The sequence below is a fragment of the Triticum urartu genome, chromosome 2A (assembly GCF_056163025.1).
Source record: "Triticum urartu cultivar PI428250 chromosome 2A, HENAU_Tu73, whole genome shotgun sequence".
NCBI classification, from domain to species: Eukaryota; Viridiplantae; Streptophyta; class Magnoliopsida; order Poales; family Poaceae; genus Triticum; species Triticum urartu.
This window is the reverse complement of record NC_141874.1, coordinates 689,158,900-689,178,926: the sequence shown is the minus strand read 5'-3', so window position 1 is coordinate 689,178,926 and position 20,027 is coordinate 689,158,900. Positions and strand designations below refer to the sequence as shown.

Here is a 20,027-nt window from a genome sequence, read left to right as displayed (position 1 = left end):
GAATGTTGAGGCTCGTGGCGGATATCGTTATTTTCTCACCTTCACAGATGACTTAAGCAGATATGGGTATATCTACTTAATGAAACATAAGTCTAAAACGTTTGAAAAGTTCAAAGAATTTCAGAGTGAAGTTGAAAATCATCGTAACAAGAAAATAAAATTCCTACGATCTGATCGTGGAGGAGAATATTTGAGTTACGAGTTTGGTGTACATTTGAAACAATGTGGAATAGTTTCGCAACTCACGCCACCCGGAACACCACAACATAATGGTGTGTCCGAACGTCGTAATCATACTTTACTAGATATGGTGCGATCTATGATGTCTCTTACCGATTTACCGCTATCGTTTTGGGGATATGCTCTAGAGACGACCACATTCACGTTAAATAGGGCACCATCAAAAACCGTTGAGACGACGCCTTATGAACTGTGGTTTGGCAAGAAACCAAAGTTGTCGTTTCTGAAAGTTTGGGGCTGCGATGCTTATGTGAAAAAGCTTCAACCTGATAAGCTCGAACCTAAATCGGAGAAATGTGTCTTCATAGGATATCCAAAGGAAACTATTGGATACACCTTCTATCACAGATCCGAAGGCAAGACTTTTGTTGCTAAATTCAGAAACTTTCTGGAGAAGGAGTTTCTCTCGAAAGAAGTGAGTGGGAGGAAAGTAGAACTTGACGAGGTAACTGTACCTGCTCCCTTATTGGAAAGTAGTACATCACAGAAACCTGTTTCTGTGACACCTACACCAATTAGTGAGGAAGCTAATGATAATGATCATGAAACTTCAGAACAAGATACTACTGAACCTTGTAGATCAACCAGAGTAAGATCCGTGCCAGAGTGGTACGGTAATCCTATTCTGGAAGTCATGCTACTAGATCATGATGAACTTACGAACTATTAAGAAGCGATGGTGAGCCCAGATTCCGCAAAATGGCTAGAAGCCATGAAATCTGAGATGGGATCCATGTATGAGAACAAAGTATGGAGTTTGGTTGACTTGCCCAATGATCGGCAAGCAATTGAGAATAAATGGATCTTCAAGAAGAGGACTGACGCTGACGGTAATATTACTGTCTACAAAGCTCGACTTGTCGCAAAAGGTTTTCGGCAAGTTCAAGGGATTGACTACGATGAGACCTCACCCGTAGCGATGCTTAAGTCTGTCCGAATCATGTTAGCAATTGCTGCATTTTATGATTATGAAATTTGGCAAATGGATGTCAAAACTGCATTCCTGAATGGATTTCTGCAAGAAGAGTTGTATATGATGCAGCCGGAAGGTTTTGTCGATCCAAAGGGAGCTAACAAAGTGTGCAAGCTCCAGCGATCCATTTATGGACTGGTGCAAGCCTCTCGGAGTTGGAATAAACGCTTTGATAGTGTGATCAAAGCATTTGGTTTTATATAGACTTTTGGAGAAGCCTGTATTTACAAGAAAGTGAGTGGGAGCTCTGTAGCATTTCTGATATTATATGTAGATGACATATTACTAATCGGAAATGATATAGAATTTCTGGATAGCATAAAAGGATACTTGAATAAAAGTTTTTCAATGAAAGACCTCGGTGAAGCTGCCTACATATTGGGCATCAAGATCTATAGAGACAGATCGAGACGCTTAATTGGACTTTCACAAAGCACATACCTTGACAAAGTTTTGAAAAAGTTCAAAATGGATCAAGCAAAGAAAGGATTCTTGCCTGTGTTACAAGGTGTGAAATTGAGTAAGACTCAAAGTCCGACCAATGCAGAAGATAGAGAGAAAATGAAAGATGTTCCCTATGCTTCAGCCATAGGCTCTATCATGTATGCAATGCTGTGTACCAGACCTGATGTGTGTCTTGCTATAAGTCTGGCAGGGAGGTACCAAAGTAATCCAGGAGTGGATCACTGGACAGCGGTCAAGAACATCCTGAAATACCTGAAAAGGACTAAGGATATGTTTCTCATATATAGAGGTGACAAAGAGCTCATCATAAATGGTTACGTTGATGCAAGCTTTGACACTGATCCGGACGATTCTAAATCGCAAACCGGATACATGTTTACATTAAACGGTGGAGCTGTTAGTTGGTGCAGTTCTAAACAAAGCGTTGTGGCGGGATCTACATGTGAAGCGGAGTACATAGCTGCTTCAGAAGCAGCAAACGAAGGAGTCTGGATGAAGGAGTTCATATCCGATCTAGGTGTCATACCTAGTGCATCGGGTCCAATGAAAATCTTTTGTGACAATACTGGTGCAATTGCCTTGGCAAAGGAATCCCGATTTCACAAGAGAACCAAGCACATCAAGAGATGCTTCAATTCCATCCGGGATCTAGTCCAGGTGGGAGACATAGAGATTTGCAAGATACATACAGATCTGAATGTAGCAGACCCGTTGATTAAGCCTCTTCCACGAGCAAAACATGATCAACACCAAATCTCCATGGGTGTTAGAATCATTACTGCGTAATCTAGATTATTGACTCTAGTGCAAGTGGGAGACTGAAGGAAATATGCCCTAGAGGCAATAATAATGTTATTATTTTATTTCCTTATATCATGATAAATGTTTATTATTCATGCTAGAATTGTATTATCCGGAAACATAATACTTGTGTGAATACATAGACAAACCAAACGTCACTAGTATGCCTCTACTTGACTAGCTCGTTAATCGAAGATGGTTATGTTTCCTAACCATAGACATGTGTTGTCATTTGATTAATGGGATCACATCATTAGGAGAATGATGTGATTGACATGACCCATTCCATTAGCTTAGCACCTGATCGTTTAGTATGTTGCTATTGCTTTCTTCATGACTTATACATGTTCCTATGACTATGAGATTATGCAACTCCCGTTTACCGGAGGAACACTTTGTGTGCTACCAAACGTCACAACATAACTGGGTGATTATAAAGGAGCTCTACAGGTGTCTCCAAAGGTGAATGTTGGGTTGGCGTATTTCGAGATTAGGATTTGTCACTCCGATTGTCGGAGAGGTATCTCTGGGCCCTCTCGGTAATGCACATCACATAAGCCTTGCAAGCATTACAACTAATGAGTTAGTTGCAAGATGATGTATTACGAAACGAGTAAAGAGACTTGCCGGTAACGAGATTGAACTAGGTATTTGAGATACCGACGATCGAATCTCGGGCAAGTAACATACCGATGACAAAGGGAACAACGTATGTTGTTATGCGGTCTGATCGATAAAGATCTTCGTAGAATATGTAGGAGCCAATATGAGCATCCAGGTTCCGCTATTGGTTATTGACCGGAGACGTGTCTCGGTCATGTCTACATTGTTCTCGAACCCGTAGGGTCCGCACGCTTAAGGTTTCGATGACAGTTATATTATGAGTTTATGAGTTTTGATGTACCGAAGTTAGTTCAGAGTCCCGGATGTGATCACTGACATGACGAGGAGTCTCGAAATGGTCGATACATAAAGATTGATATATTGGACGGCTATATTCGGACACCGGAAGTGTTCCGGGTGATTTCGGAGAAAACCGGAGAGCCGGAGGGTTACCAGAACCCCCCCGGGAGAAGTAATGGGCCATATGGGCCTTAGTGGAGAGAGAGATGGGCAGCCAAAGGTGGGACGTGTGCCTCCTCCCCCCTGGTCCGAATTGGACTAGGAGGGGGGGGGCGGCGCCCCCCTTTCCTTCTCCCTCCCCACTTCTTTCCCCCTAGTAGGAGTCCTACTCCTACTAGGAGGAGGACTCCTCCTTGGCGTGCCATAGGGGCCGGCCGGCCTCCTCCCCTTGATCCTTTATATACGGGGCAGGGGGCACCCCTAGACACACAAGTTGATCCACGTGATCATATTCTTAGCCGTGTGCGGTGCCCCCTTCCACCATAATCCTCGATAATATTGTAGCGGTACTTAGGCGAAGCCCTGCGACAGTAGAACATTAAGATCGTCACCACGCCATCGTGCTGACGGAACTCTTCCCCGACACTTTGCTGGATCGGAGTCCGGGGATCGTCATCGAGCTGAACGTGTGCTAAAGCTCGGAGGTGCCGTAGTTCCGGTGCTTGATCGGTCGGGCCGTGAAGACGTACGACTACATCAACCGCGTTGTGCTAACGCTTCCGCTGTCGGTCTACAAGGGTACGTAGATCATACTCTTCCCTCGTTGCTATGCATCACCATGATCTTGCGTGTGCGTAGGAATTTTTTTGAAATTACTACGTTCCCCATCAGCTACAGTTCCATTCAGGAGATCGGTTCGTAGTTTCGTCGGCCGTAAGTTCTTAATTTCGTGTTCCGGTTTGGAGCTATTCTGGACAAATTTTGTTAGATTCATCATGCACGATTGATCATTTGAAATTTCTTTTGACCAATAGCCTAACCTCGCAGTTCCTCACAACATTCGTGTTGTAAGTTTTTGGTTTCGACGATCGTAACTTCATCTTTCTTTGAACAATAGTCTACTGCACTGACGCCGCCATGTCGAGCTCCTCTGTCCTCTGCTCAGAGCCCTCCTATTTGTCCCTCTCGACGCCAATGCCCTTCCCCTTGATCTCCTTGCCCACGTCCTACTACACTAGAGTCGTTTCCGGCATCGCTCATCTCGGCCTACTCTCTGTCGTCCTCCTACTGCACTGACGCTGCAATGGCGCGCACACTATTTTATTGTGTCCTCTCCCTCTGTGCACACTGCAGTTCACCGCGCTGCTGACGGGGTCGATCATCTTGGCCTCCTCTCTCTCTCGTCTTACTACACTGGAGTCGTTTCCGGCATCAATCATCTCGGCCTCCTCTCTCGTCCACTGCACTGACGATACCTTGGCGCGAGCATTGTATACTCCTCTGGCGACTGTCTTTGTGCGAGCACCACAACTAGTGCGCCGACAGTGTCGCTCGTCGCGCCACCGACGGGGTTGCTCGCCCACGACTCCAGGATCGTCATGTCGGACACGGCGCCACGACCACTATCCACCGCAATCGCCATGGTCCGGCGCATACTGCATTTCTTCTCCCCCTTCCTCTGTTGGCTCTTAACCCTGTGTGCTAAGTATAAGTGGTAGCTCTTAATCATACCCCATGCGCAGTGGCGGAGTCAGGATTGAAGCAAGCCTCGGGCCCAAAAAAAATTTCACCACGAGGGAAAAACATAACGTCCATAAGGCTTTTAGCTATCACAAAGGATACCCCATACATAATATGGTTTAATCGCACAAAAAATTTAGAATTTAAACTCAATGCTTAATGGTACAACTAAATATATAAAAACATAATTACAATTTTTTAATAAAAACATGAAAAAAAACTACAAAGAACAGTACGTGATAAAAAGAGTACCAAATCAATGGTTTGCTTCATCAGTGCCTCGCATAACCCCATCAACAGTGGAAGAAGAGTCAACACCTTCATGAAATCAAAAGCAAAATTTCATAAGAGATGGCATAAACATTGAGTGATACAATTATCATTGATAGAAATCTTAAACCTTACCACTTCGACGAGGTAAATGCCCTTTGCGAGACCTATATGATTGAAAGCGATACACAATATCATCATCATTAATACTTGTGAATAGATCTACGGTTGTTTCTGTCTGTCGTGTTGATTCTGTCCCCTCAGCAGCTTGATTCCCTCCATCTGAAATGATAAGGTGTAGACACCCCCATGGCAGACACTGGTGAAAAAAATCTCTTCATCTTCTTTTTCTACAATATCAAATGAAATTGGCCATTACATCAGCTTAACACTTTGAGTTCAACAACACCCTACATATATGACTATATTCTGTATACATACATTGATACAGACATATTATGTCAATTAAATTTCAGTTCACATTAACATTGTAGAACGTGGGACAGAACTACAAGTGGAAAGCATCACGGGAAACCAGAAAATCATCGCCCAAAATACCATGATGCGGCAATCAAGCAGCCAGCAGACTAGCAGATGGCGCTCCACAGTCCACGCCAGCGAACGTAGGACACGAGGAGTCGAGGACGGTGGCCGCGAGCCCGGGAGCAGGAGGAAAGTGGGAGGGGCGGAGGCGGCCGGTGGACGACGGCGCGAGCGCTGGAGTCACGGCGCGATGCGATCGTGCTCGTTGTCGTCGTGCATGACGATAGTTAGGTCGTGGCGGCAGCGAGCGCTGGACGTTTCCCTTTTTTTGCGACGAGCTGAACGTCGGAGTTAGATCGTGGCCTGGTGCGTCCGTTTCATCCTTCCAGCCGAGACAGCCCATCAGGCTTTGGGCTTTCTTCTTTTGCATGCCCCGGGCCTGCAGAAAAAACACACATATATAGTAGCCTGTTAGAATTTCCACGCCCCGGGCCTGGGCCCTGGGTGCCCGGGGCCCAACTCCGCCCCTGCCCATGCGGGCAACCAAACAACGTGTAGTTGTATGCGGCGAGACAATTCAGGTAACCAAAAAACGTGCCAAAGTTGTTCCCCTAATACAGGAAGTTCATATGCAGGCAACGAAATAACTTGCAGATGTCGCATATGAGGCTGTTTTTTCAGCCAGGCTGGGTTAAGATGTGTATGCAACGCAGGTACTATTCACTACTGTAACCAAATACGCCCTTAGAGTATCTATGGCCTGCTGCCTCAAATATCTGGGTTGACGGCCCAATCACTGACCGGTCAAAAAAGCCAACCCAGACGAGCTTCTTATGCCCCGTGGGAGCCACTCCGAGAGGCTGGCTATGGAGCGCCACAACGACAACCTCCGCTGGTGTCGTGGCACCGTCGCCTCCCGCCGTGCACGCCGGCATGAGCAACCCAGTCCCGGTCACCCGCAAGGAGGAGCGTGGTTGCGTCCTCCTCCGGCCAGAGCTCCTCCCTGTGGTCGCGATTTGGGTGAGGAATAAAATTGAGCGGACATTGGCTGGGCAAATCCATTTCATTTGGGAGCGTTCGCGCTTAGGCCACTCCAGAGAGAACTATTTCTTTTCTGATGTGGCAACTCAGTGTGCATTAAGATTGGTGCTCTCGGTCTAACGGCCCCAGAGTCGTTCACTGGAAGCTGTTCCCAGTGAATGTCGGCAGATTAACATTTACCTAGAAATATGTGTATTAACTCTCGTTGAATAGAGTCCGATGGCAAAACCGTGTAAGTGTTGTGTAGCACCGTCTCCAAATTCACAATCTGCATTAGGCCTAGATGAGTACATATTCCTGACAAGATGTATGCTGATATGGTTATATGTGTCTTGGTTTTATTTATAAAATAGGATGAAAGCCTGTTTGAAGGATAATATGTATCTATTTAGTTACTACCTCCACTTCATATTAATTGACTTTTAAACGGATGTATCTTAGTTGACGCTCAAATGGAAACGGGAGAGAGCATTAATGAAGTGCATGGATCGTTTTTCTGGATGTGTTTCGGCTGTAATCAACTGTGTGTGGAGCCTATGAAACGGGGGAAACATCGAATATTCGGGAATCCAGAACAAGTGTCAACCAGCTAATCCATCGAATACAGCCAATACAGCCAGTCATTTTGGAGGATTTAGCGCGACGTGAGCATGAATTGAATTGTAGGCGCGCCCTGCTCTGCTGCTCCAGTGCAGTATTTGAACTGAAATTACGGTATGTGGGTGTTGAATGAAGAATTCCCGTCGGGGAATCTTTTAGCTAAGAAGATACAGAGATGTTTTTTATTGGAAAATACTAGTAGTCTACACAAATCCAGAATAAATAATTCGGAACGGAGGAAGTATGATAAAAGACTTTGGCGCCGCGAGTCTGCCATTTGGCCATGTAGCTGTCTTCGACTAGTCCCCGACGGAGACCATTGACGTCTAGAGTTCTCCGTGTATATGTACATATAGGAAACCCGAGCGGTCGTCGGCTATTCTTCATCACACAACTACACACATAAACCCGGGCATGGACAGCCCGACCCGAGCCCAGCCAAAAAACCCGGGGCGGGCTTGGGCCTTGTTTTGCAGCTTGGAAAATAGTTTGGGCTGGGCTTAGGCTTCAGTTTTCTGTTTTTTGGGCCGGGCTTGCACGTCTGTACACTTAAAAACAGCGTTTAGGCCAGGCTTTCGGGCTTCAGGCTTGATTTCGGGCCGGACTTGGGTTTGAAAACAAGAAGTATTTTGGGCTTTGGGCCAGGCTCAGACTTGAGAAATGAAGGTCGGGCTATTACAAGCCCGGTCCGGGCTAACGTTTGCCCGGGTTTATAAAGAAGCAAGCTCGAAACTTCTTCTATTCGACTCTTAGACTTCTCTATCTATGGTACTCTGGCCTCTCGGTGTCTTAGAAAAGACAGATCCTGAAGCACAAGTAAATCCATCGAGACACTTCTTCTATTCAACGAACACTAAGTCCCTCCCTGTTTCAGGTGAATTTTACATCAGTATGTTGTCTACAATTTTTTTTAAAGATAGAAGGAGAACTGCTACTATTTATTAAAAGAAAGTGATAAAGAACCGATGCTCGGTTAATTGAGAAAAACCGAACTAAAACCTTTACAAAGAGCACACCACACCTAGCAAAGCTAGGGCTCGAGCACAAGAGGACATACATGAACACCTAAAGGCCGACACAACATGAACCGAAAGACAGAAGTAGCAGCATCGTACATCACCCACCGTGTACACAGCCCGGCGACTTCGATTTCGCTTCAACCTCGCCAAAGAGCACCACTCAGTCATCTTGGACAAGACCGCCACAAGCATGTTTGACGACATCATCGTCACTAAAGAGAGACTACATATCCGACGAAAGAGGAGCGAACATGTGCCTCTCCGATCACGAGAGGGCACCCAACCTGACTCGCCTAGCGCTGCAAGCATGTCGCGTGTGCTCCAAGTGCCCACCACATGTGATTAGTTTAAGTTAGAACACCGGTGATTGGTCATATCAAAGTAAGAAACAAAATGAAGGGATAAATAAAATAATATGACAAAAGGTTAAAAGTGCACACCTAAAATAGGATTAGAGTTGGAAGGCAAGATCTTTCCATTATAGCAACGTTAAAAGAAATGCCGCCGAGGGGTGCTCCTGCTGCACTCCCGTCGACCAACGACCGGCCCCAGACGGATGCACCACCAACGGCTCCAAGCTCACCAAAACGTTGTCCGCTTCAGATCCACCGCACCATCACTAACCAAGTGCTTCTGACATCAAACTTGACTCCAAGGCAATACTTCCAATAAAGTAATGACACCAATGACGCCACCATTACACACGGTTTTCACCTGGAGAAAAGAACTTGAAGCAGGGAGAGGTGCCGGATCCCCTCGATGGCGCCTCTAACAAGGAAAAACCACACCTGAAGGCATCATTCGCCACCAGCCCATACCGAAGTCGAGCATGACTTTTGTCAGGGAGCCGAGCACCTATGCCGGAGACGACGTCTCCATTAATAAGTGCATGGACCATTTTTCTGGATGTGTTTCGGCTGTAATCAACTCTGTGGCAGGCCACTTCTGCGACAATAAAAACACAAAACGAGGGGGCATCTCTCTCTCGTCCGCGACCGCGCCGCCCCCGCGGGCGGCCGGCCGCGCCTTCCCTCCGTACCCGCGCGCGTCCCCTCCCCCCCCTCCCCGCCGCCGTCGCTGGCGCCCGCCTCGGGCCTGGCTCGGGCGGCGTTGGTGGCGGCGCCCCCCAGCCCTTCCCCATCCAGGGTTTCTCCGGCACAGGACGGAGCGGCTCCAGGCGGTGTCCTCAGGCGGCGGCGGTCCTGCGCGGCGGTGGGGGCGAGCTCTGGGCGGCGGCGGCGCCGTTGGCGGCGGGGCTGCGCGGCGGCGCGGGCTGGCGGCGCCCGCCCGACCCAGATCTGGGCCCTTCGGGCTCCATCTGGGTCGGGGCGGGCCGGCGACAGGCGTGGCATCGCCATGGCCTCCAGGAGGCGGTGGCGAGCAGCGATGACCGGCGGGGGCTGGCGGCGTCGATGCCAGCTTGCTGCAGCGTGGCCAGCGGAGCTTAGCGGGCCCGTTTCGGGCCTGGCCGGGCCAGGGGTGGCCTGGTATGCCCCGCTGCCATGTCCGGACGGCTACCGCGACGGTGCCGGAGGCGCGGGCCTCCCGCACGACGGCGGTGGAGGTGGTTCCCTCCCGCTCGGCCTTGATGCTGCTGCTCCCGTTGTTCAGATCTTCTCTCCGCTCTTCTTGGCCTCGTGATGGTGTTCACAGTGAGACGGTGTTGGTGGCGGCACAACCGTCGTGGCGCATAGTTGGGCGGTGGTTTGGCTGGTCGGCTCCGATTGGCTGGTGGGGTTTGGCGTGCAGGAGAAATCCTTGCCGGTTCGTCCGGCTCCGATGCAGTGACACCGGCGGGTGCCACTATCCCTTCCTAGAGGGCGTCGGGAGTAGCTATCCCCACCTCCCTCCGCGTATTGGGGAAACCCTAGGACTTGTCCGGGCAGCAGTGTCATCGGCGTCGCATCCCTTCTTGGAGGTGCTGCTTAGTTCGCGGTAGTTCGGAGCCTTGGGTTGTGGTGGTTTGTTTCCGGAGGGCGCAGCGGTCGCGGGTCATCCGCGCTTTGTCGAGCTGCCGTTGTTGGCATTTTTTCTTCTTCTTTTTCTTTGAGCTTGTTGTGCTACTCGCTCCAGCATTGCGATGTGTACTTTGGTGATTTGTTTTGGAATACAAAGCAGGGGAAACCCTTTTTCGATAATCAACTCTGTGTGGAGCCTATGGAACGGGGGAAACATCGAATATTCGGGAATCCAGAACAAGTTTCCAGCAGCTAATCCATCGAATACAGCCAATACAGCCAGCCATATTGGAGGATTTAGCGCGACGTAAGCATGAATTGAATTGTAGGCGCGCCCTGCTCTGCTGCTCCAGTTCAGTATTTTAACTGAAATTACGGTATGTGGGTGTTGAATCATGAATTCCCGACTTCCCGTCGGGGAATCTTTTAGCTAAGAAGATTCAGAGATAGTTCTGTACTGGGGAATAGTACTACTACTATACGGCAAAGACTTGACCCCCGCGAGTCTGCCATTGGGCCATGTTGCTGTCCTTGACTGGTTCCCGACGGACCATTGACGTCAAGAGTTCTCCGTGTGCATACATAGAAAACTCGAGCCGTCGTCCGCAGTTCTTCATCACACAACTACAGAAAGCAAAGCTCGAAACTGGCATGCTACTCTCGCCTCTCGGTGTCCTAGGAAAGGCAGATCCTGAAGCACAAGTAAATCGCTCGAGACACTTCTTCTCTTCGACGAGCACCGAGTCCCTCCATGTTTCAGGTGAATTTTACATCAGTATCTTCTCTACAAATTGTCTTTTACAAGCTTTCAGTTCGTTTTTCAATTTCCGGGAAGTTTGAATGCTAGAAACACGAGTCGAATACATATTTGTTCCGAAGACTCTGAATTGCCGACGCCAGCTAGCGGCAAACACTAAATAGCTATCTAAATTTAACTTCCTCACCCTTGTGTTAGTTAGTTGCCATGTTTCCGGTACGGTGGGAACGAGGAACGGGAACGAGGGATGAGAGTCGGTGGTTGAAAAAAATAGGATACAACGAGGGTATACATCTCTCGAACGATTATTTTATAGCGGGGACGTGATCCAATCCGTTTGGGTACGATGAACCTGGTACGGTACCATGGGTCGAGGAACGCAGTTCCTGAAGAACGATGACTCCCTGACGGTCAGCATTCCTTGCTGTTAATAGATCCCTTGCAACTAATGGACTGGAGGAAGAACGAGGAGTCCTTGAGAAAAGAAACGACAGCGTGAGTAAATTATGCCTCGCGTTTTGGCTGTTGGATCCTTGAACCTGAATCGAGGAGCAGGCTGCGGGGACGCCGAATCTTCATCGAATCGTACCGAATCCGATTCCGGGTCGATGAATCGGGATCGAGGGATGGCCTACCGTTCCCTGTTTCCGGCTACTGTAGATTTTCTTAAAGCAGAGTCTAGTAGTTCACGCAACAAGCTTTTAACTAGGGCTTAGATGATCTTTAGACAAACAGAGGCTCGCTCCCTGATTCATTAATTAACATAGAACCACAGCGTTCGTTAGGACTTGCTTGACTGAATCTGTTCTTGCTTCGAACAGCAGATCCTAATTTGTTAAGACTTCCATAGCAAAAAAAATCATTTCTGTTCTCTCGGGATACTAGGTCAGACTTGCGTCTGTATATTTAGAGTAATCCCCAAATTTATCTGACCACATGGCCTCCATTTTTCTTGCAACCGGTTGTTTTATTTTCTGAAACGAAGTGTCGATTTAGTTGACAGTCTTGTGTTTACTTGTTCTGCAGCCCAACAATATGCAAATGCTCTTGCAGCTTGGCCTTGGTTTCGTATTGCTTGCAGCACAGTATGCACCTGGAATTGCAGCTCCTAGCTCACAGTGCCGGCGACAGTGTGGAAATGTTGAGATACCATACCCATTTGGTATCGATCCAGGCTGCTCGCTCACACAAGCCTTCGACCTCAGCTGTGAGGTCCAAGATGGCATCCCAAAGCCATTCAGTGGCGCCTTTGAGGTGCTCGACATTTCTTTGGCTCAAGGCACAGCCCGGGTGCTGAATTACATCTTGGGCTACTGCTATAACACCTCCACCGGGAGCATGGAGTATTTTGGCCAGTCCTGGGGGTTCAGTGGATATCCTTCTTCTCCCTACCGGCTCTCCGACACCCAGAACAGGTTCACGGTCATCGGGTGCAGCGCCCTCGCCTTGATATCCGACTACGATGGCACGGGCTACCAGGGCTTGGGCGTCGCAACATGCCGCAATTTGTCAGACTTGGTGGACGGATCCTGCTCAGGTATGGGCTGCTCCCAGACCACAATACCAAAGAGGATGTATTACTACGACACAACTTTCTCGCCATCAGTTAACACAAGTCAAATCTGGGAGTTCAACCGCTGCAGCTATGCGGTACTAATGGAGGCAGCAGCATTTGAGTTCAACACTACGTACGTGAGCACAAACAAATTCAATGACACATATAACGGACGGGTGCCTATGATTCTTGACTGGGCTATAAGAGATGTGAAGTCATGTGATGCTGCAAAACAGAATACAACCGGTACTTACGCATGCCTCAGCGCCAACAGCAAGTGTGTGGATTCCACCAATGACCAAGGGTACACCTGCAATTGCACCAATGGTTATGAAGGCAACCCTTATCTTCAAGACGGATGCAAAGGTACATATTAATTTCGGCTGTCAATGTATATATGCACTAATGTCCATCAAACTGCACCTTGGGTGTAGGGGTCCCTTTACCTTATCTAAAATTTTGTTTTGCAAATTTGCTACAGATGTTAATGAATGCAACCGCAATCCATGCCCTTCAGATGGCTTTTGTCGCAATATTGTTGGAAAATACCGTTGTTCTTGTCGACTTGGCAAAAAATATGTCACTGAAAGCAATACATGCAACCCTAATATCGGCTTCATAATAGGTAACATCCAAACAAGTGAGGTCACCTAGCTAGACCATTAACTTCGTCACACTTTTTGCAATGCCATGAAAGCCATGCATCTAATCTTGGTTAATGTACTTTAACTATGTTTTACACTATTCATCACCTCAATCTAAAACATAATTGTCTCATCTAACGACATTATCAGGAGTTACAATGGGATTATTTGGTTTGATGGTTATCGTCATGATCACTATCTTCTGGGGACAAATGATAATTCAAAAGAGGAAACTGAATAAAGTTAAGCAGGAGTATTTCCGTAAGCATGGAGGCGTGCTTTTGTTTGATAAGATGAAATCGGAGAAAGGTCTGGCTTTCAATGTATTTTCAGAAGCAGAACTCATACATGCCACCGACAACTTCGACAGTGGCAGAATAATTGGAAAAGGAGGCCATGGGACGGTTTATAAAGGTATAATAAAGAACATGCCAGTTGCAATTAAAAGATGTGCAGTAGTTGACGAGAGACAGAAGAAGGAATTTGGCCAGGAGATGCTCATTTTGTCCCAAATCAATCACAAGAACGTTGTCAAACTCTTGGGTTGTTGCCTTGAGGTGGAAGTTCCAATTCTAGTATATGAGTTTGTCCTAAATGGTACACTATTTGAGCTTATCCATGGCAAGAACCAAGCATTGGAAATATCTTTCAACACTCTCTTAAGGATTGCTCATGAAGCAGCTGAAGGACTCAGCTTCTTGCATTCGTATGCATCTCCCCCAATAATTCATGGTGATGTGAAAAGTTCCAACATCCTGCTTGATGATAACTACATGGCAAAAGTGTCAGACTTCGGAGCCTCCATACTAGCGCCATCTGACAAAGAGCAATTTGTCACAATGGTTCAAGGTACTTGCGGTTACCTTGATCCCGAATATATGCAAACATGCCAGTTAACAGACAAAAGCGATGTGTACAGTTTTGGAGTTATTCTTCTAGAGATTCTCACAGGCCAGCTGCCACTGAAGCTCGAGGGGTCTGAGAAGCAAAGAAGCTTGTCATTGATTTTCTTGTCTGCAATGAAGGAGAATAATCTAGAAGCTGTGTTGGTGAACCACGTGAAAGGCCAAGAGAGCATGGAGTTGTTGAGAGGAATTGCAGACCTGGCTAAGAGATGCCTAGACATGTGTGGCAACAACAGACCTTCCATGAAAGAGGTCGCCGATGAACTCAACAGATTGAGGAAACTTTCACTACATCCCTGGGTACAGCTCAGCGCCGAGACAGGAGTAGAAAACCTTCTTGGAGGAGATACTATTGGTGGGTATGAAATAGAATTAAGTGGTTGCCCTATGGGCGAGAGTGAGAACCAGCCCATAAACCCTAGAAGTTCCTATTATGCAAGGTGAGAAAAAACATGTATTGTAATTGGTTAAACCTACTGAAGATACTTATGTTCCTTCTATACCTTGTTACAATGTGTAATATCTACGTTCCTTCTGAATCTTGTTACCATGTATTACAACTTATAAATTACAAATCACTTTTTAATCTATTCAATGTGTGATGTCTGTTCAACAACAACAAAACTTATTGGATATTCGTTCTATTTAAGTCTAATTCGTACATGCATACTACATCTGTATTTTAGAAAATGTGCAACTCTTCAAGGCTGATTATATTCTATTAATTTTTATATTTTAAAATAGGTTTCAATAACTATTATTATTCTATAGTACTAGATTTTATTATATTTTATTTTTATACAAGAAATTTTATTGAATCAAAAGGTGATAAGGCGATACAACCATAAATAGTTCATATCCTACTTCTCCACACCGAAAATGCACATAACCCGCAAAGATCTGAATACAAGAAAAGTTTTAAAAAAGAGGTTTAACCCCTGGCCCCTGCATCCAAACATGCACACATCCATCGTTATTAAATTATTAATAAAGGCATGACAAAAACATACATCAGAAAAACCGAAGCCGCCATTCAACACCTATATAGACTCGGCAATGGCATAGTGCCCCCACTATCTAGAACTAGGGTCAACACCGAGCCGCCCGCAAGTGTGAAAACGGGCTACGAGGGTTTGGATCCTCCGCTATGAACTGGGGGAGAGGATGACGAGAGACTGATGCATCATGGCCAATGCAAGAATTGGCTGATGTTGTGGTCGAAGAATCTTCTTCGTGTGGAGGTGGCCGGGAGAACACCAACGGCAATACCGATGCAAGGTATGATCACCCCACCTACGCAATTACCACCATCTGTCGTGTTGGGTGAGAGGGGACCACATGAAGAAGCGGGTCGAACCGTTCCGATGGCTGATCATGTCGCCCCCATGGATGAAGATATGGATGATCATGGAGGAGGAGGACCCTCTCTCGTACATCAATGCTGGCTATGACGACGGAGGAATGATGTAACGCCCACGATGCAGCTATATCTCCCACGTGTCGAGGCATGACTTGGAGGCATAACCGCATGGTGGTTTTGTCATAAGTGGGGTAATCTTCACACAATCCCATGTACTGAGTAAGAAGGGGATAAAGAGTTGGCTTACAATTGCCACTTCACACAATACATAAATAATTCATACATCATCCAAATACACTCAAAGACTGACTACGGTCAAATCCAAAAGAAAAGGAAAATAAACCCCAAATGCTAGATCCCCGATCGTCCCAACTGGGCTCCACTATTGATCATCAGGAAACGATACATAGTAACAACCAAGGTCCTCGTCGAACTCCCACTTGAGTTCGGTAGCATCACGTGCACTGGTATCATCGGCACCTGCAACTGTTTGGAAGTATCCGTGAGTCACGAGGACTCAGCATTCTCACACCCGTGAGATCAAGACTATTTAAGCTTATGGGTAGGATAAGGTAATGAGGTGGAGCTGCAGCAAGCGCTAAGCAAATATGGTGGCTAACATACACAAATAAGAGTAAGGTGAGAAGCTACGCAACGCTCGTGAAGCTAGAAATGATCAAGAAGTGATCCTGAAACTACTTACGTTCAAACATAACCCAAGACCGTGTTCACTTCCCGGGCTCCGCCGAAAAGAGACCATCACGGCTACACACGCGGTTGATGCATTTTAATTAAGTCAAGTGTCAAGTTCTCTACAACCGGATATTAACAAATTTCCATCTGACACATAACTGCGGGCATAGCTCTCGAAAGTTTATACCCTGCAGGGGTGTCCCAACTTAGCCCATCACAATCCGGAACAACCCGATCAGATTCGGAATCCCGGTTACAAGACATTTCGACAATGGTAAAATAAGACCAGTAAAGCCACCTGATGTGCCGACAAATCCCGATAGGAGTCGCACGTATCTCGTTCTCAGGGCACACCGGATGGGCAAGACGTCAGGTTGGCATAGACCCTTGTTGCCCAGGGGGCGCCGGACATCGCCCAGGTTGGACCAACACTCGGAGGAGCACTGTCCCAGGGGTTTAAAATAAAGATGACCCTTGAGTCTGTAGAATCCAAGGGAAAAAGTCTTAGGTGGCAAATGTTAAAACCAAGGTTGGGCCTTGCTGGAGGAGTTTTATTCAAGACGAACTGTCAAGGGGGTCCCATAACCCCAACCGCATAAGGAACGCAAAATCAAGGAACATAACACCGGTATGACGGAAACTAGGGCGACAAGAGTGGAACAAAACACCAGGCATAAGGCCGAGCTTTCCACCCTTTACCAAGTATATATATGCATTAATTAAATAAGAGATATTATGATATCCCAACATATCCATGTTCCAACATGGAACAAACTTCAACTTCACCTGCAACTAGCAACGCTATAAGAGGGTCTGAGCAAAAGCGGTAACCTAGCCAAACAACGGTTTGCTAGGAAGGTGGGTTAGAGGCTTGACATGGCAATATGGGAGGCATGATATAACAAGTGGTAGGTAGCGCGACATATCTATAGAGTGAACAACTAGCAAGCAAAGATAGAGGTGATATCGAGGGTATGGTCATCTTGCCTGAAATCCCACTAGGAAGAAGAATGAGTCCATGAAGAATGAACCAACGTAGTCGAACGGATCCTCAGAAACGCGACATTATCGGAACTAACAAGAAGAAGCAACACCGGAAAGAAGCAAACAACATAGTAAACAACCATCACATAAACATGGCATGATGCACAATCAAGTATGATGCATGTCCGATTTAATGAGCATGGCATGGCAAACTACACAAACAATACTACAAATTAAGTGGAGCTCAATATGCAACGAGTTGCGTATTGACGAAACACCACATCAATTATTTAGTTCTCTCTCGTTTATGTAACCAACAATATTAAATGTTTCTAAACATGGCAAGAGGTGAAGCATATGAAAACTACAAATTTAAGCAAGTTTAAATGAGGCCAGAAAGAACAACAACAATTCCGGAAAATCCTCATATGCATATTTCGAGTTAGCTACTGTTCTTCCTTAAACATAATTTTAGAGTTGTTAAACATGCAAAGTAATGCCACCATATTAAACTATGCATTTTTCTACCCCATTTACATATAAAGTTTATTTCAAATGGAGCTACGGTTATTTAATTATGAAATAAAGCATTTTAGCATGGCATTTATGCAAATTAATGCAAAAAGCAATTTAAACATTATAAACATAGATGAAAGTAGCATATTACAAAACTAGATGAAATTCTAAGCATTTTACATATTAAGTTTGTTTAATTATGATGCATGGTTGTGAGTTATTAAATGCATGAAGTGTAAGGGCTTTTCTGTAAAACTGCAGTCTCTGGATAAATAGGAAATTCGCTGATAGGAAAAAAAACAGAAGCGGGCCGAATCTGAATGGCCCATTAGTGCACAGGGTGGGGTGGGCGCGTCCTCACCCATGGGCCAAGCCCAGCTCGGTGGAAGTAGCAGGCTTGGCAGACCACAAAGGGGTGCTGGGCCTTGGGGAGGCAAGGAGGCCCACGCACGTGGCGGGCGCTGGCGGGATCTGGGCCTGGCGCGGCCTCGGTCAACGCAGGCGGGAGGGGCGCGTTCGCTCGTCGTCCCAACTCGAACTGGATGGGGCAGAAGCGTGGCTCTCGCCGAGAAGAAGCAGGACGGCGACAGCTGGGTGGAGGGGCGAAGGCTTGAGTCAAGGGACCTCCGCCAGAGGGACTTGAGGGGCTCGTGTACGGGAGGCGGCGCAACAACAGATCGGGGTGGCGATGATGTTCCCTGTGGAGAAAGACAGACAGGGAATGAGAGGCGGCCCTGCTGGTGCTCGTCTTGGCAGGTTCGGGCGGCGAACGGAGCAGCTCCGGCGGTGGCGCTCGCCGGCGCGGTGTCGGAGATGGCAGGGGAGCGAGGTTGCTCGGGCCCAGCGCGAGGAAGCACGGAGGCGGGACGACACTGGAGCAGCAGTGACGGAACTCGGGGAGATGGCGGAGACGAGCGGATCCGGCCGCGTGGCGGCGTTCTCCGGCGAGGTGGCGCGCGGGCGGAGCTGGAGGAGGCGATGCGAGGTGGTAGAGAAGGCGGGGCGCGGATGGCTAGGGCCTCGGGCCCAAGGAGAGGTAGCCGGCGAGGAGTGCCCTGCTCAAGGTGGTTAACGGGGAAGATGGCGCTTGGTCGAGGAGGTTGTGCCCGTGGTCGCCGGCGTGGCAAACGGCAGCGCAAGGAGACGAGGCCGAGCGCTCCTTCTCGGGCACGAGCGAGGAGGGGGCCGCGGGCAGAGGAGCTCGGGCTCCTGCAGGATTTGGGCGGCGCCGGTGGTGGTTGGGAGCGAGTGGAGGCTGAGGGGACTTGGATCGGAGGCGCAGCCACTGATTGGATGGGGATGGATCCCGAGTGCGCGATGAGTGCAGCGGCGGCTGCAGGGACAAATCCCCTAGAATTTAGGGTTGGGCAGATTTGGTTAGGGGGTCATCTGGTATAAATAGCATATGGTCTAGAAGGGGCTTGGAACAAATTTGATCATCGGATTGCGATCGGACGATCAAGAATAAAAGGTTAGATGAGTCCAAATAAGAAAACGGAAATATTTTAGAGATGTTTGGGGATGATTCGGATCCATCGGTAACGACAACCCGGGTCGGGTTCGGGTGAGTTTCGGACACACACGAGGGGTCGATGCACTGTGCAAAGAGGGGTTAGGCGAACGAGGTCAAGTGTGTGGTTGGACTGAGAAGAGAGAGGAGGAATGCAACCCGGCAACCGTTTCCGGAGACCGAAAACATCCGACAATAGACCGGCTATAATGCCGCTATAGTTAACCGTTGGGGCGTCAAACGGACTCCGAATGCGATGAAACTTGGCAGGCGACCTACTAACAGCATAAAAACACCGCACACCAACTTTCATCCCATTCCGAGAACATTTTCCGGCCACTTATAAAATAATATTTCGGACGTGCCGCGGGCGCGTGGGAGTGTCGACGGGCTTAGAACGGACAACGGAAAGAACTGGGAGACCCGGACGGATGCAAGTTTTAAAAACATGCAGTTGCAACACGGATGATGACAAGGAAAAATGCAACCTTCAAGAAAATGACATGGCAAAGACAGCGGATAACTGGAAGACACCTGGCGCATCGGATTCGGGGCGTTACAACACTCCACCACTACAAGAGCATCTTGTCTCGGGATTTAGGATGGCACCGGAGAGAAAATGGGAGTTGAAGAGGTAAAACAAAGTTGCTTCTTGACAACAGAGTGAAAC

The 20,027-nt window shown here is 47.5% G+C and overlaps 1 protein-coding gene across 1 annotated transcript; it reads left to right on the top strand.

The window, feature by feature from the left end:
• Positions 1-9,755: 9,755 nt before the first annotated feature.
• Positions 9,756-14,829, top strand: LOC125539754 (wall-associated receptor kinase 5-like). The gene is made up of 4 exons (XM_048703261.2): positions 9,756-11,193; positions 12,217-13,111; positions 13,227-13,370; positions 13,540-14,829. Exons 1-4 carry the CDS (start codon positions 11,185-11,187, stop codon positions 14,736-14,738), a joined length of 2,247 nt encoding a protein of 748 aa, XP_048559218.2. The 5' UTR covers positions 9,756-11,184; the 3' UTR covers positions 14,739-14,829.
• Positions 14,830-20,027: the final 5,198 nt, after the last annotated feature.